Here is a 19,058-nt window from a genome sequence, read left to right on the forward strand (position 1 = left end):
CAAATTTGAAAGAAAATCTGAAATTAAAGTCATTGTCATAATAGATAATATTCTACAACATATCGCGCGTCATGATACAAAAAACTACCGGAAATTGATTTTGAAACGTTAATTTTCGTCCCTGAGGGAACAATCCTTTCAAACATGTTTTTTTTAACATGTTTTTTTCTTAATGTTTTGCCAAAAAAAAATGAATATTCAAAACAACATTCATTGATTTAGCTGATGTAGTTATTATGGCCGGATTTCATGGTAAAAACTGAATAGATCCGATGATACTAACGGTTTGAATAGAACAATTATCAGGGGTGTGTCGAAATCATGGGCGCAGATGGTTTTCTTTTCTTTGCAGGGGAGGCACAGAGAACAAGTATTTATAGAGAATTGCTTAGTAGTTAATGACATTTCTATTAAACGACAGTTAGCTTTAGCTCTTTTTGTTAGGTTTTCTTATAATGGATACTGTTGGTAGCGTGAAGAGTCTACAGAGATGATGATATAGAATAAATAACAAGCCGTTGTAACAGAATGAATGTGTATTCTTCTCATTTTTTTCGTGGCCGCGTTGTTGTAGACTTTCTCTTATGACTCGCTTTAATTTTCTGGTCTCTTCGTACTACTTATTACTTCTTTGATATGTTTATTAATTCAGAAGTGACAGAAGGGTATTTGGTCTTTTTGTAATTAAAAGCATTTGTCAAAAGTCAACGGTTACAGAGATATTCGATGTGCAAACAATTTGGGAGAGAGAGAGCCCGTATAAATATACTAATTATCTATTACCTTTTTTCTAATTGATTTGTGCTTTTTGCCACTTCGAACCGTAATTTATGGAGCCCCTTCCTGTTGAGCTCATGTTTGAAAGGCCTTCAGTTTTTAATTTCATTTAACTCTTCAATTCTTACCCGCTTCAGATAAGTTATCACTTTTTTTATGTGTTTAAGGTGGTGGAAAAAAAGCTTCAGGGCAACCTAAAAACCACCATATCTTGAATAAATTTTGCTTGTAGACGAATAAAAATTTTAGAGTGATAACTACAAGTAGAATTGAACATTTTCCAGTAAAATTTATTCTGATGGGCTCTGCACTTTTTTAGAAAACAATTGTTCAAATTATAAGTAAAAGTCAAAACACATGGGAAAAAGTATAAAAGACATGCATGTTTTCTGACGTCGAATAAAAAAAACTTGCACTTTCTTCATACTGACGTAACAGTCAAGACTGTTTTGATCAATCGTGTGCTGTAAGATCAATTTTTTTTTCTTCTGAAAATGAGAAGATGCCAGACACCATATTTACTGAACATTGACGAAAAACTTTCTCTCAGAGAAAACGTGACGCCTAGCCATGAAATGGCTAGAAGAATTAAAAGATTGAACTCTGTTGGTTCCAGTTTCATAAATGGGCCTGAGAATGGCGGACTGAAAGCTTACACACAAGAAGGCTTCTTATCATGAGCCAGAAAAAGACGATCATTCACGTATTTTGCGCGAAAAAAATTTTCTCCGATGTAATCCACAAGGAATAAAACTTTTCTTCCACAAGGCAGACTGTGCCTAATGTGATAAAAAATTCAAATTTTGGTATGAAAAACCGAAGTACAATCTCTCCTTATGAAACTTCGCAGGCAAAGGTGGCGTGAATCGTTCAAAAAGCGTGTATGTTTCGATGCCAAGTGCTATGAGGATGTTTTCTTCCATAAGAAGCAATTTGGATTGACTTAATAGTATTAAATATGTAGGTATTGTACTGACCCATGCAATGACAGAGTCATATTTTGGAAATATAAACATACCAAGATAGTTTCAACAGAATTTTCTTAGGCAACTCTCATTACTTTTAGACAGTTGTTGTTTCAACAGGGCAATGCCCCTGTACATGTTTCAAAGTCTAAAAGGTGTTTATCTAGATCCAAATCAGTGGAATCTCTTGAGTGGTCACCGAGAAGTCTTTTTTTTTAACACTGTAGAGCACTTGTGTGGCAACTAGATTTTCGAAGCGTATAGAAATGGTACGCGGTAGGAAAACAAACACACAATCTTAATGTAGTAATCAAACAGGCTTGGAAGGTGATTGCACAACTAGTTATTAATGGCGGTTTTAATAGAGACTAACAATGACTTTATTAATAGAGTTATAATTTCTATCAATGACTATACCCGAAAGATAAAGATTATAAAGAAGAAAAGTGTCTCTCAAATATGTTTAGTTAAAATAAAATTTTTGAGCATAATTTTTAATTGTCTGTTTTACTTATCCCTCCCAGAAGAGTTAAGCACTTTTCGTCTCCTTCGGACCGGTGCTTGTTGTGCCCATTAACACGAAGGGCAAGACATATTCTACGCCAAAAAGATGTTTCGGGAAAAATTTCATATCGTATTTGATTTTACACTCAGTAATTTCTTTCATTTAGTAATTTCTCGAACGTTCAAACATCAATAATGATAAGAGACGTCAACGTTAAATTTCATTAAGATTTACAAGTTTCTCATTTAATGATAATCTTCAATATATTCTGCTGATAATTCTACATCTTTCCTCGTCTCATACTTAATAAATGAGATGATTTCATTAATGCGTTTGCGAATCGGTGGGAGAAGCCCGATAATTTTAATCCGCAAACGTTGGGCTTTTAATCGATCGTGTAGAGATCGATAAGGCGTGGATCATAAACTCAAACAAAAGGATCATAGAACACTTGTTTTTTTCCCCCGAACGAGAAAAAAAAAGGAGTCGACCACATCGTTATCATTACACTTTCCTTCATCCGTGAGAACAGGAAAAACAAAAAAGGTTCATCTCGGAAAATATATCAAATTGACGGAAGGCCCTAAGTATGGGCAAGTATAACGCCCGTCTGTGCATTAGTGCAATATGATGGATTTCTATGGGGGGCCAATGTCAACTTACGCAATGAAGTGCACGCTCAATCGAGACATAATGGTTTTTCATGATTTATTTCGCTGTCTCTATAAAGTAAAAATGTCTGAAAGTCCAGATGCTTCTCAGTGCTTTCGTTAATATATCTTTTTCCCGGGTATATGGAATTTTCAAATCTCGTAAATCAGTTGTAAATTCATATAGCATCAGCCAGTTCGTTTATTTGCAGTATTAATCCCTTTGGGGAACAAAGCGGAGACCATGTTCTGGTCTGTTACAGTGTAAATTTATTCATAACACCACCACCCCTACCACATCTGTAAATTGTATTTTTAATTGGTCATAACTCAGGAAATCAAGCTTATGCGGAAAAACAATATTAGTTATTATGTCCATAACTCATGGAAAATAACATAAATTGAAAACATTTTCATGCTGTTTCAGGAGATGGACATAAATCGGATGACCACTCGGGAGACCGGGAGAAAGATGAAGCGAAATTCGAGAAAAATCTATACTTGTACAGCGTGAGTATCTTATTCATAATTCATGCTGCTTTTTTGTGTATTTATATTTCTTGATCTATTCATCAAATTAATCGATTCACAACAAATGCAAAATGGATATCCACACGAATGAAGGCCGAAACACACTACACTGACGTGACTTGATTTTACGTAATGTCATAGACGTTGTGAATTCTGAATCGTGGAAATTCAATGTCACTGCCACATTCGGCCTTGATATCGTACATCAGCGATGGAAATGTGACTCGATTTTCTTACCATCGGTTCAAATGTTTTCAAAATACACCTTCAATTCACTGTATAGACTAGTCATCTGAACCAATACCGTCTAAATAGCAGAAAGCCTCCGCGCGAAGCTTTGGCGTCACTGAAGTCGTCCATTTCACCTGTAGCCATTGGATATAGCAGGCCGACGTATGCTAAATCTTTACTTTTTTGCAGTATATTCAATGACTATAGGTGAAGTGGGTAACTTCAGCCATGTCACGAGCTTCGCGCGGAGGTTTTCGGCTATAGAAGGTGTTGTCTGAACACGGGAGATACGAAATCCTTCACCATTAAACAGTACATTATATTTGTTACTCTCATCACGTTAACGGATACATATGCATCTACTGTGTCTTCATGTTAATTCAGCATTAAAAATATGTTTTCTAAACAATGTGTGACTGCTTTTCTAAAGTACTAATAGATATAACAACCATCTTCTATGCAATTAAATTCTAACGTTACCATAGTGTTCAGCGGAGAAAATGCTCTTCATAGTAATATTTGATTACGTATCTTTAATGGGTTATTATGCATAGAAAAATAACAGAACCTATAAACAAATATGCAAATAAATTAACTTCTTGTACGTTACTTTTATGCAAGTACAATACGGCGGTCTAGAGGCAAACTATGTACAGTCGCCGCTCGTTATAACGACCCCATCATTCTGTCAAAAACGGACACTATATCGAGCGGTCGGAAGGAGTAAAAAAAAAAAGAAATATATATATATATATATATATATATATATATATATATATATCGTTATAGAGAAAACATTGGGGTTTATCATACTTGTCGTTGTAATGGAATGGCCGCGTCGCTATAACGTGGAGTCGTTAGAGCGAGCGTCGACTGTACTCCCAAAATTGAACCGTTTTTTTAAGCGTACAACTTCACAACTTCACATCTGAAATCCAAGATTTCTTCGATACTCTTGGTACGCATATTATGTCACCTCGATTGATGAACGATGAGTTGGAAATAACCATACGAATCGGATCATCATCACGAGATGTGTCTTAGGTTGGTATTATACTATAAAAGTTTGATAACATCCCTTTTATAAAACTCAAAAAATTCAACCAATAAAGCTTATAGGTTACATTCGAGCAAATGCAACCGATAATCTTATTGGTTGAATTATTCAAGTTTTATAAAAGGACTTTTAGAAAACTTTTATAGTGTAATACCAACCATAGCCGCGCAATCGGATATAAACAGCTCGTTCGAATGGATGTCCTTCTCCTAAAACAAGCATCTTCAATCTGTTGCTCGCGAGCATCATTGTGCTTTCTGAAGCAACAAAGTAGCGGCTCGGTGCTCGTGTCTGATTTCGTGTTCGCGAGTACTTGATAAACGCTTGAATTAAACACCCTGTAAAAATCGCATTCAAGTATTACAATTTTTCAAATATCAGGCGTATGTAAACGTTACCGTAAGGGTGCTCTTCGTTTCATGATAAGCATAGGCAGTTCATGAAAGTCAAGAAAGGTTAAAGAATCCGTGTCCCAAAGACTTTACGCCACGATTTCTTTTGCCCTCATTCGCGTCCGAGTTTTATGGTGTATTACTGCAGCAATAAAATTGAGAGCAAGAACACTAAATCATAACGGTAATCCTAATTACACCAAAGCTCCATTGACCGGCACTTGGGCCAGCCAACAAGGCGTTACGAACTCTGCGTTCAGAGCGGAAAATATGTAAGGGCCCCCCCCCCCTTCAGCCAGAGAGGAAGACCATGAGGATGGGCGAAGTGGGGCCTGCAGAGACCGAAGACCCATTTGCCGATGGTATTTAAGTTGTGCGCGTCACTACAAATGTGTTCTGGACGGAATTGTATTTGTATTTTTTGTATGTATTATTATCCAACGTGGACATTGATGTTCCCAGATTCCGTCTGACACGCTGTCTATATGTTTATATGCTTGTATAAATGTATATACTCATAACTTGTATAACTGTTTTTCGTGGGTCCCATTCGTGGCCTGCAAATGATGTGCGTCTGTGCACCTGCCTATGTCCTCCCCTCCCCCATATCTTTGTATTTAATGTCATTTTTTGTACGGTGAATGGGGGAATTGTGGAAGGAGTCCTGCTGTTGGTTGGCTTGGGGCTGTCCGGCCTACTGCGGGTGGTTTGCCGGTCTTGGATGTCGGATTTTCCACCATGGCCCACGTCTCCTGAGACGAACCAGCTTATATACCCTAGGAGGACAGAGCGGGGGCCATGGTTGGTCTGGAGGAGGTTAAGTAGAAGTAGCAAGCATGCAGTTACTCCATGCATGCTTGCTACTATTTGTAAACTTTCTTATGTAGAAATAGTATTAAAAATAGTATTTATCCATTGATTCATTTCAAATTTTCACCACATATATTTGATTCTGTATGCTATCCTATGCCATTACAAAATTTTATATATCTTTAATACTGACTTTATTAAAAACTTTAATTTTAAAAACTTTATATATATATATATTTTTTAGTAAATAGAAAAAAGTATTAAAAACACCTTGAATGCGTGATAAAATAATGGCATAATGAAATTCAATAAAAAACTTATTCGAAATAAAGGAAACCATTCAAATCAGGAAATGTATTCGAGATACATTCATAAATTCTGAGGATATAAGTTTTTTTTTTTAATTTTAAAGTTTAATTTTGAATAAGATTGAGTCGATAAAATATCAATCTTTTTCATCATTTTATGAACACAGCAGTTTTCTTCAGTTTGAATGACATTTTTTATTCAATGGCGTTGATTTCATGTTTTTTTTAATCATACAAATACAATTTACAAAGCCACAACAGGCAAGATTCCCAACGATGAGGCTGAGAAAAAGATGCCCATACAAATATGGATGTCACATACTTCAAAAATACAGCAACCCAAAGTGTGTGCACCTCATGTGCTTAAGCTGTTTTTAATGCATTTTTGTGAAAATCTGTGAAAAACTAAGTAGTAGAGATATATAAAATTTTGTACTGGCATAAAATGGCATATGCTATCAAGTATGTGTGGTAAAACTTTGAAATAGTTCAATGGATATAAATAATATTTACAATCCTATTTCTGCATAAGAACGTTTTTACCATGTTAAAAAGGTAAGAGGCCTTTTAAAAATATGCATCCAACATTTTTTTTTATGTCTTCATTATTAATTCTAGGCCAAAACAGACATTTTCGTTTTTCTCATCTCCACTGTGATAAAATGACCTGGAAAGCCTGTTTAAAGAATTCAATGTTGAGTGAAATCTGCTTCAATTCTTGCTCAACGCAGCTGTTCCCGAACATAGACTGTATGCAGTGAATACAGTAGCCGCTCTTTATAAGCGGTTCATTCTTATATCCGGAATTTTTTTGTTTTTTTTGTTGCTTATCCAATTAGCACAGGAGTACGCAAGGGGTGGGGAGCCTTCAGGTGAGATTATGATGTTTTTAAAGTGAAACCCCCTAAAAGAAAAGCCTCATTAATTTGTTATTTAATACTTGAAATTTTATATTAGTTTAAACATCTATAGCATATCATTGTCCTTAGATATCGTTCGTTGTGAATGTACTATTATCGTGGCCCTCCCACAAGGGGAGGCTGAAGCTCCACCCCTGGAGACGGCCCGGATGATTATCTTTTTTTGCTTTTTCAAGATATAAATTCACTATGGAGGGGACCTTGAAAAGTCTGGCAATGGGATCGTCTGAAGATTTCAGCCTAAGTGCCCTGGTTCCAGTCTCTGCCATAAAGCTGGGCTGGAAGAGGTCTCAGCAACGGGATAAGTCCAGTGGTGGAGTTCTGGCGTTCATTGATTCAGGGTATGGGGCCATGACTATTGTCCGAGCGCATTACTCTAGATCATAGGTCCCCAATTCCCCCTTCTTCAGATATTTATTTTAATTTCATCATCCCCTCTCCCCCAACTCAAGAAAACCCATAGGATCCTATGTTATACCCGTAGCTTTACCACTCCTCTGGACCTTTCTCTCACTTTCTTCTCTGATTTGCCATTTTGGAAAACACTGCTCTAAAAAGATCCTCTTATCCGTAACTTCTTTGCCGAAAGATCAGATAGTTTTTGTTTTTTTTTAACCATACCGACTGCGAATGAGTTCTGTCAATCGTGACAGGAATCTCACTTTAGTACAAAGTTGTAATTCTTACTGTTTAGGGGGAGGGGGGTTACTACAAAGGTAAAATTGACAATGAGTAGTCCTCCAAATAACTTTGTGAATAACTGAAAATATTTTACAAGTTCCCACCACTGAAATGAACGGCGGTCGTTTTAGTAAAAAAAAACATTCTTTTTTTTAATTCTTACAAGCGGAAATCTGATTCTTATAATTATAACCAATGATTTCCCTATGTTAAAACATTGTTTGTTTTTCGTTTTGCCGATTTAATTCTTATAAGTGTTTGATTCTTATAATCAATGAATCTTATAAGCGGTAGCTACTGTGTACTCGTTCTACTATCATTCGTTCATAATTATAGCTCGTTGTTATCATCTTTTGTATCGTTTTACAGGAGGAGATGGCTGAAAGACCACAAATGGCTACTCTTCTCGGCTCTTTGGCCAACTATAACGTGGCGATTCCGAGTGTCGAAGATCCCGAGGGAAAAGCTGCTCCTAAGGTAAATTTAATTGTTCTAAATTGTCATCTCGACACCTTCGTTTCATATTCATAATTACAGTAAGATATTAACGCATTGGTTCCTCTGATGTCTAACTTGTGGCATTTCAACTAAAAAATAGCATTTCAAATTCGGTTTTTGTAATAATATTCAATGTGGTCTTTATCATTTTGCTGGTTGCTTTTAAAATTAATGTAAATTTCCTAAACCTTAGTTTCAAATTTAGTGATTTTTAATGGGAAAATACCGACCCAAAATAATTTTTTTTCCAAAATGCTTTCATCTCCGATTTAAACGATTTGTTTTATAAAGCATTGTTTTTGTTTTCTTAATTCACTGTTAGATCGTTTATCCAGGTCTAACTGAAAAATGCACGCACGTTTGTAAATATCTGTACAACTAATATCTGTTCTAACATGTCCTAACATAAACTTAAGATTTTTGGTGAGTCCCTTGACAAAAGTTTTGGTTCATGAACGGGGAAAATTCTTCAAAAGTCTGCTGAAAACGTAAAAATATTCAGAATTTCGACTTATTTTAAATAAACGAATCCCGGTTCCCACCAGCATCTGTACACAGTTCCTGTATGTAAAAGAGAAAGACTTGTTTACTTCTTATCTGTAAAACTCTTTTGCTAGACCAAGAGGTTGAAACGTCTCATGAATAAATGCATGATGATACTCAGATGCGTTTTGCTCATTTCATGTAGAAAGCAAATCTCGGAACCATCGCTGGTGTATATCTTCCTTGCATCCAGAACATCTTTGGTGTGATCTTCTTCATTCGTCTCGTATGGATCGTCGGAACGGCTGGAACGATTGTCGGCTTCATCACTGTATTCTTGTGCTGCTCTGTGGTAAGCATCATCACCCTCCAATATTCTTCTTCCAAACGTCACTGAATATACAGGATGGTAACTATCGACCGCCCAATAATTACACACGTGATTCCTTGTGAAAAACTAATATGGGAAAAGCGTTTTCCGTTTTTTGATCTGGCATATAATTAATAAGTTATAACGCTTTAAAAATTGATGACGTCACTTAAAAATCCGGCCAAATTCACCAAACGCACACCAAATGTATAACTTGGCGTTTTAGACAATGCTAAAAATGTAATAACCCTGCTATACAGAAAACGAAAGAGATATAAAAACCATTTTTTTCCCTCGCACTTTTCAGGAAAGAGAAAAACTTTTTTTACAAGTCAGAACAGGAGGTTGTTTGCATCTCACAAAGCTAGCTTCACAGAGATTATAGATAAACTTTAGTCATTTTTTTTCATTCTCCAGAAAGTACTGCGTCTAATTATTTATTGTTATAATTTTTAATTTGATGGCATTCGGCATACAAGAATATTGTGACATGCACCTTATATGTATTAGGTGATTGCCACGGATCAGCCTTGCAAGCAGCAAGGTTATACAGTCAACGGTATCCAACGCGAAAGCACCCAGACCATAAAGTTATTTTGTGACTGGACCGCCGATTGCACGAGTCAGGGTGTGTATTACCACAACCATACGTAGACGCTGGGCCAGTATCGTCCGTAAGAACACCGGCTTTCGAAGATAACGTGTTGTCGTTGGTTGAATCGGATCCAATGACCAGCAGAAGAGCGATCGCACGACAATTAAATTCAAGTCACGAAACGGTCTTAAACGTTTTGCACGATGAGTTTTTTCATCCGTATCATTACACACGGGTGCAAGCACTTTCATCAGAAGATTATGTGCGAAGGAAAGAATTCTGCCAATGGCTGCTTCAACAGCATTCCAATGACAGCACTTTCCTAAATAGGATTCTATTGACTGACGATGCAACATTTACTCATGAAGGTGTCTTTAACAGCCATATCTGGGATTTTTCAAGTCCCTATGCAACACGTACAAATGCTCATCAGGTTCGTTGGGGAATTAATGTTTGGTGCGGCATTATATACAACATTCTTCTGGGACCATATCTGCTTCCACAACGTCTGATTGCTGAAAACTACCTCGTTTTCTTAAGAGATTGCCACCCAGACTTCCTTGACGACCTTCCCTTGGCTATCTTGCGAAATCTTTGGCTTCAGCATGATGGGGCACCGGCCCATTACGCATCGAATGTCCGCGAGTGGCTAAATCAAGAATGTCCAAATCTGTGGATTGGCCGCGGTTGTCCAATACAGTGGCCTGCTAGATCCCCTGACCTAAACCCTTTAGATTTTTTTTTATGGGGCCATCTTAAAGCGCTTGTGTATAGGCATACGCTTGACTGATTTGCAATAAGACCGTATCCGCCTTGCATGCGGCAGTGACAACAGTGACACCGTCCATGCTGGAGCTGGTTCAGCTCTCCATCCCACGCCGTGCTTCTTCATGTATCTCAATGGACGGAGCACATTTTGAGCACTTACTAATGTAAGATCCAATCTTCCTTTTAGCCACTGTGGTGGTTGAGTGATCATAGTGACGGACTCGCAACACGAGGTCCCGGGTTCAAACCCCATCGTCGCCACAGTGGTGGTCGGCTGTAGTTAGTTTTCTGTGGTTCCCAACTTCGAGGTGCGAATGCGAGCCGATCTCCCGTTAAAAAGTCTCGCAAAAGATAGCAACAGACCTAAAATGGTACAAATATTCAATCATTACACTTCACTCACAATTTGAAATATAGATGACAGCATTGAAACGTCAGACACAACGCTAGATATACTCAATCAGACTGTCAGGCACACACACTCACATTCCCGGCAGAACTCACTCGGTCGTAAATTGGCCATAGCGATAGATCGAAGTTTTCTTCGGGGGGGGGGGGGGCGGGGTTTGAGAGAAAGAAACTTCCTGTTTCCAAACTGACCTTAAAAAATTTTGAGAGTGATGAAATTATTCTTCAAAGTTGTTTTTTCGAATAATACCTCCTCTAATAACTACCATAAAACTAAACGTTTGGGAATTAAACTTTCTGATTAAAATATCAAAATTTTAAGCCTGAAAATAAAACATTATCATGTTTCCAAGGGAATTTTAATGGTTTTAGGCTATATTAGCGCAGCTGATTTCAAAACTGCTCATGGTTTCGGTACAGTATCAATATTTCAATGTAGTCTGCGGCCACTAATTTTTACGTAGAAATTTTTCTTTCCATTTTTATTCACTTTCCTATTTTATTCAACACATCACATTTATATCATTACCAGATACAGGGTGATCAGCGAATAAGCCCTTATTTCAAAATTAAATATCTCTACAACAAAGATCAATAGAGTTATGCGGTAAACGGTACGTTTATTAGCAAAACTGTAAGAATGTTGTACAGAAATTTCGAAAATTTAGTTACAAAAACTGTTAACAGATGGCGTTCTGCGCTGAAAACTCTTTCTCTGAAAGGAGTCTGAAACAAAAAAAATAATAAAGTCAAGCAGTCTTTGCATAAATGATACCTATAAATAGCCTTTAAAACGTGCTTCGAAGTCTAAAGCGATCAGTACGACTGTTGGATAGTGAAAAGAGGCTAGCGTGTAGAAATTGAAATAATGTATTCCATTGAACAACGTGTTTTTTTGGTACTGGAATATCACAGATTAGAACACAGTCCTACGGCAACAAGGCGCAGTTTTCAAAACCGATTCAATGCTCCAGTTGGACCCGATGAGAAAACCATTCGCATGCTCTTCGCCAAATTCGAACTGACTGGCAGCGTGGATGATGATCGAAAGGGAAATGTTGGGCCTAGGCGAACTGTAGTCACTCCTGAAAATGCAACAAAGTTTCTGGAATTGTTCAGCAAAATCCTAGGAAAAGCATCCGAAGAATTGCATCAGAGACACGAGTCTTTGAAGTACACGAGCACGCAAAAAAATATTGAGAAATAGCCTACGGATGTTTCCATACAAAATCCAAAGTCATCAGGCCATACCCAAGGAAAGCTGTTCGACAAAGGGTTGACTTTGCGAATCTGATTCTCACAATGATCGACAACGAAGGATTTGATGTGGGCTGCATCTGCTTCACAGATGAAGCACATTTTCACTTGAATGGATTCGTAAATAAACAAAAGTGGAGATTTTGGGGTTCCGAAAATCCTCATTTGTGTGAAGAGAAACCACTGCATTTGCCTAAAGTTACTGCATGGGCTGCGGTATGCGCCAGAGGCATTATCGGCCCCTTCTTCGTGCGAGAAACGATTACTACTGAACGTTACAATTTCGTAACAATTTGTCAGCACACATCTAGCGTTGGAGGATCGACCAGGTATCGACTGGTTCATGCAAGATGGGGCTCGACCACATAGAACAGATAAAGTTTTTCGCTTTCCTCATGAATACTTTGGGAATAGAGTAATTGCGTTAGATTATCCGAAATTTACTGACACAGGAATAGATTGGCCTCCATATTCTCCCGATCTGACTCCTTGTGACTTCTTTCTGTGGGGCGCATTGAAAGACACTGTCTATCGAAACAATCCCGCTACTCTGGATGAACTTGAATCGTTGATTGGTGTTGCATGTGATTCCATTTCCGTTGAGACATTGCAAGACGTGATGTCAAATTTCATTGTTCGTTTACGCCACCTCATTGTTACGAACGGTGAACATTTTGAAAAAATTGTGTTCTGATTGCAAAGACTGCTTGACTTTATTATTTTTTTTGTTTTAGACTCCTTCAGAGAAAGAGTTTTCAGCGCAGAGCGCCATCTGTTAACAGTTTTTGTAACTAAATTTTCGCAATTTCTGTACAACATTCTTACAGTTTTGCTAATAAACGTACCGTTTACCGCATAATTCTATTGATCTTTGTTGTAGAGATATTTTATTTTGAAATAAGGGCTTATTCGCTGATCACCCAGTATCAGTGATCTTTATGTATTGATGTTAAGTTTAGTGGGCGTGGTAACCCCCAGGTAGATAAGATACACGCCTAAAAGTACCAAAGGATATTTAGAAGTGTCGCGAGTTCGATACCCAGTTCGTTCTCGTCAGAAACTTTCCTGACGCAGGGGTACAACAGAAACGGTGACATGATCACAGAGAAAGATTGCTACCGCAGGGAGTCCCACATCGAGGGGTTAGCGCACCAACTTTTCGGTGAGTATAAAAAAAAGGCTGCCATTCGGAATCGGCAATAAATTGCCTGGTCTAATTAGCCCTCGTATGTAGAAAATGACCGTGGTGCGACAAAAATGATCAAACGATGATTAAGTTTAAATGATTCACACACACACATATAGTACAGTTCCAATGTTGATTTGAAAATAAGATTTTTTATGATATAAAGAATAAAAATAAATAAAATGAGCTAGTCACTGTGTGAATAGGGTAACCATACCTCCTTCACTTTGTCTCGTATTTTCCGGAATAGTTTCGTTATTTCTTTTTTCTCCTTTCTTCTCGTTTTTTTCTCCGTCCCGAATTTTTTTTTTTTTTTTAAATGTAGTGGTTTTTCCTATTTTTTAGTCAAAGTTTTCTTGAATTTGTTATTTAATCAAAAACGTTGATACGGGTAATTTTCAACGGATTGATTGAATGCAATATTATCATATAGAAGTTCCGAAAATTTAATGAATTATCGCATTTTGCTTCGCCCCCCCCCCTCCCAATAGATACGCGTTTTGCCTATGGTATTACCATCAAAATTCAATTTTCATTCACTCAAAAACTAGAGCCGATCTGATAAAACAAATGTCAGATTCAAAATCAGTGCTCCAAAAACACCCTAAAATCACTGAAATATCCTTGAGAAAAAAATCAGAGTTGAATAGTGTGAATCAACAGAAAAAATTCGAAACCAAAAATTATTCTGAATACGTCAATTTGTAACGTAATAAGTTTTTTTAAAAGTTTCTGATTGAATCGTTGTTATTATCTTACTGTTTCCACCAAGTCACACCTTCGTCAAGCTACCATTTTTACATCCTTCGTTGAAGCTTTTTACAAGTAACAATTTCGATGGAAGTTCGAAACAAAAAAAATACTGCCGTTTTATTGATCAACATTGTAATCTGATTAAAACAACAACGTAAAATAATGATCGCGCAGTAAACACGTACAGATCTCATTTGGCTAACATGTCATAAATCTTGCGATAAATTTGCCAACATAGAAGGCCAAGCTAACACGTAAGCGATACGTAATAGCAAGGTTATAGTATCACACTACATGGAGAGAAAAAGTGCCAATCGTGAAGGAAGCAGACCGAACTTTTCTTCTAATGGGATTGAATATTTCAGTTCGTTTTTAAGAAGTGACAACCCACTGCTGGCAGAGAAATGCACTTTGGTTCGGTGTTTGGCATATAACTGACCGTTAGAAAAATGACACGTCACAAAATTTTAAAAGCATATAACTCACTTAATATTCGTCCAATAAAAAAACGGAAAACACTTTTCTGTATTAGTTTTTCACAAGGAATCACGTGTGTAATTATTGGGCGGTCGATAGTTACCACCCTGTATACGTAAACGTAATTTCGTAGCCTTTGAAGGAAGAAAAGCAAAATAAAGGCATATGTGTCGTGTTATCAAATCGGTACAGTATTATACACAGTAGAGCCCGTCTTAATCGGACACCTACGGTTCCATTAAAATCTGTCTGGTTAGAGAGGTGTCATATGCAAGGATGACGTCACTTTTCGCTACCATACGAAGGATTTAACAACTGGCTGTTGCGAAGATATATTTTGGAAAGAGAGAAAATTCAACTGCTCCTGCGGGGAATCGAACCCACGTCCTTTCACTTTCCGGGTGAACGCACTAGACTACAGAGGCACCGAATCTCTCAATCTTTCCTTGGAGCTCGTGTACACTGAAACGGACCGTACATGGACGGCCGGACCAGACTCAGGTCGAGCTCACAACTGCTGACGCTGCCACCAGATGGCGACTTCGTGGGTTCGATTCCCCGCAGGGGCAGTTGAATTTTCTCTCTTTCCAAAATATATCTTCGCAACAGCCAGTTGTTAAATCCTTCGTAGAGAGGTGTCCACGATATAGAGGTGAAAAGAAATATTTTAGAGCACCATTAAAATGCTTTAACTTATAGAATATGACAAAAAAAAATTTACTATGTGAACCCTTATTTACCTTTTGAATATGTGTTGGAAGATACAAAATAACTTTAATTACTAACAATATTTCACAATGAAGAAATTTCAAAGCATTAATCAAATATATATTTTCGAGTGTAATAGCTATTTCGCTTTTTTTTTTCATTTATGTGGAATCAGTAATTTTGTAAGAAGTCAGTGAAGAGGCGTTGCTTTTCGTTCTATCGATGGTTGAAAATGCCCATTCACTTTCAATTTTTTGTCGTAATCCAAACAAAGTTTCAATTATTTCTGGTTGATTCGAAAGTCACCAAACATTCAATACCCTCATTTTTCTTTTCGATGGTCAAATCTACAAACTTTCGCTCATGGGCACCCACATACTGCAGGAGGGCCCTAGGGCTGGGATCTTTGAAGGGCCTCCAGGTCAGGTTTTCACGAGCTGTGAAAATCTTCACTCTCTGTAGTGAATTTATAGGGTGAAAAACGAAAAAAAATTGATAAGAATCGTTTCATTCCTCCGGGCTGGAGCCCTGTTATCCCCACGTTTGTTGAGGTCATGATTTCGCTTACTCATAATGATAAGTTTAAATTTACTTGCACACTTGCGGAATATCGAAACTTATCCTTCACATACAAAACACTATTGAAGGCAATAAAAGTTTGAAACGCAGAGGGATAAAAAAAAAAAGCTTAAGAAATAAAGGGATGCACAGAGTTGTAAGAAAAACACCATAATGTGACTGCTACACCCCTATTTTGCTGGTTAACAATAAACTTGTTTTTTAAATCTGCTTGAGAGACAGGCAAGCCTACTCTCCCAACAACAACTTCATATACACTGTCAAGTATTCAACACTTGGCAGATAATCAGCAGACAATAAGTTGTACCTGTCCAAGAAAAGAACCCAGAGTGTGTCCAATGTCCAAGATATAGAGTATCTATACTACATGCTTTGATATAGGATTATGGACGGTTCCATTGAAGACTTTCCGACATGGGGAGGCGTCCAGAGTGACAGGTTATACTGTATCAGAATGAAACAAAATAATCTAACAATCTGTGTCACAACCACCAAAGCTTGGTAAACTTTACCAAGCTTTGATGATGACGCATTTATTTGTTAACCTGCATTCCGAGTATTTAGAGTATTTATTTAAATATTCGATACGTTTTTTTAGCCAGGAAAAAATCTACCTAATTAGAGTCGAATTCACTAAGTAAGAAAATTCTTCAATTAAAGAATGTGTGAATTGCGCATTCTACATTGCTTGCCTTTCAAATGTTTGAAAATTCCTGTGATAATCTGTTCTTTTTCCGGTTCTATCCTTAGACTTTCACGACTGTCATCTCTCTGAGTGCCATTGCGACAAATGGTATAGTTCCGGGTGAGTTATCCTCGTTTCTAGATTCAAATACAACACTCTTTAGAAACGAATGTTTTTAGAACTTTAGCTTAATGTTTTCAAAGATCTTGTAAAAGAATCGTCTTTGATAATCAGAAGGTTTTGCCGCAAAAAAAGGTACTTTTTAAAGGAGACCTATTACACCTTGGCACATTATTTTTCCAAACCTTTTTTTCTCAGTCAATATTTACCGTAAAATTTCACCAAGTTCATTTTTAGGATCTTTTTACTTCATGAAACATCATATAAAATTTTTAAATTACCTTTTTTTTCTTCACTGTAATCATGAAATACGGGTTTTTGAAAAAGCAAAAATGTTTCAAGGTAAAATAAGGGGTCTTGTACTTTGTTGCGCTATTGTACCTTGAAACTAGGGTAAAATTACAAAGATAAAAAAAATACAAATGTTACCGGAAAAAAGTAATGTAATTAGTATTTCTAATTAAAACATATATTGAAATATGAAATATCAAAATAGTGACGAAAATATGATTATTAATGTATATAAACAAAAGTTACAATAATGGAGGTAGGAACTTGTTTAGATAAAATGCATAATTATTCTTTATTATACTTATAGAAAGGAAAAAATTATGTTTCTAATTCTTGAGTTCTGACAGTTTCTTTGATGCATTAGTAATTGTTTTTTCATATATCAAATTTTAATACAATATCCGTGATGTCAACATTTGCTATATCTGGCACTGATGAACAATAAAATATTTTGTCCCGTCTCCTCCTAAGGAAATTCCCTCGGTAAAAGTTTTCATCAGACGGCTCCCGCACTGCAAATCTTAGAATATAAATTGTTGCAAATATTTTCCCCAACAAATTTGATCAGGAAACAACCAAAGGTGAATGGAAGAGGAGAAATTGATATAGCTGAAATTTTTGTAGAGAAAAAATACAGCACCACAATTTAAAATATAAATTGTATGTAAAAACAAAAGAAGGAGTATTAAAAGTTTAATTTGAATATTTCAAGGTAAACACTAGTTAATCCTCTAGAAAAACTTTTTTATGTTGTTCCAAGGTACACGATGCTCTATTATTTGTGAAAAATATTAATAACTTTATTCACAGTGCTTGGTATGATTGAGCGCTCGGTACGATTTATCAGGAGAATGCATAAATTCTAATTACTAAACACAAATCACTATACTTGAAATGTTCAAAAGAAACACATGAAAAACAAGAACACGTCTTTTACTTTATGTGCCTACCTGCGAAATCTCTGTCAATGCCATTGACAAAGAGCTGAAATCGTGTTCAGATGTAAGGTTATCTGTATTTCTAATCTCTTGCACTCCAAAAACATCGGCTAGAAATCAATACTTCGAAAACTATTTCAAGTGTTTCAACGTTTACTATGGTCAAGGAACAACTGTTTCTGCGACACACAGAAAAGATATATGTTATTATGTGCATTGATTAATTTGCTTTTTTTGACACGTGAAATTATTTTTCAACGTTATTATCTCTCTCCCGCAGCGGGTGGGTCTTACTTCATGATATCGAGGTCTCTTGGACCCGAATTCGGTGGTGCCGTGGGGATGCTTTTCTACCTGGCTACCACGCTCGCCGGATCCATGTACCTAGTGGGCGCCGTTGAGATATTCTTGGTGAGAATTTCTTTCCAAAATATACAAATCCATCGCATTATACAGGGTGTTCACTCCAATGGCTATTTCCTAAAACGTTGATTTTAGAGACAACTTTCAATTAGACGAAATGTTTCAAATGTTGTCGCTCATCATCTTAAATGCCATTTAAATTTTGAAAAAAAATTACAAAATTTAAATTTTTATACGGTCCCCTTATTCTCTAAGTTTCAATTAGCAAGTTGTTGCCCTGTCTCTCCCGAGCCAACAAAAAATTCCCATGTTCCATTCGCTGAGATATTTGAATTCAAATTTTGAAAATTTGAAATTTTTTCAATTTGAAATGGTCATGCTGTCTTTCCCCCACATTTTTTATCGGATTTTATGTTCAAATATCTCAGCGAATACTGCACTTAGAATCATGGTAAATTTTTTGTTGGCCTCAAGAGAGACAGGACAACAACTATCTATTTTGAAGTTAGAGGACGGAGGGACCATATAAAAGTTTAAATTTTGTCATTTTTTCATTACTATTTTTTGTTCTCGTTGGAATGGCATTTCAGATTATGGATGACATCATTCGAAACATTTTTTTCTAATTGAAAGTTGTCTCTATAACCAACGGTTCAGGAAATTGTCATTGGACAACGATAAGAGAGGACACCCTGTTTGGTAATAGTTTTATTTTATGATCTGGGAAGCATAAGATTCTCACAGTATCTTTT

At 36.7% G+C, this 19,058-nt stretch overlaps 1 protein-coding gene across 1 annotated transcript in view; it reads left to right on the top strand.

The window, feature by feature from the left end:
* Positions 1-19,058, top strand: part of kcc (solute carrier family 12 member kcc) — a 505,581-nt gene that overhangs the window by 424,497 nt on the left and 62,026 nt on the right. Inside the window, exons 2-6 of the mRNA XM_089249045.1 lie at positions 3,325-3,407; positions 8,197-8,304; positions 9,014-9,160; positions 16,660-16,714; positions 18,224-18,354. Of these exons, the coding sequence (XP_089105171.1) occupies positions 3,325-3,407; positions 8,197-8,304; positions 9,014-9,160; positions 16,660-16,714; positions 18,224-18,354 (524 nt within the window). The remainder of the gene's footprint in view (positions 1-3,324; positions 3,408-8,196; positions 8,305-9,013; positions 9,161-16,659; positions 16,715-18,223; positions 18,355-19,058) is intronic.

The sequence above is a fragment of the Pholcus phalangioides genome, unplaced genomic scaffold (assembly GCF_987345545.1).
Source record: "Pholcus phalangioides strain wild (caught in Gottingen) unplaced genomic scaffold, Ppha-v1.0 ptg000021l_1, whole genome shotgun sequence".
NCBI classification, from domain to species: Eukaryota; Metazoa; Arthropoda; class Arachnida; order Araneae; family Pholcidae; genus Pholcus; species Pholcus phalangioides.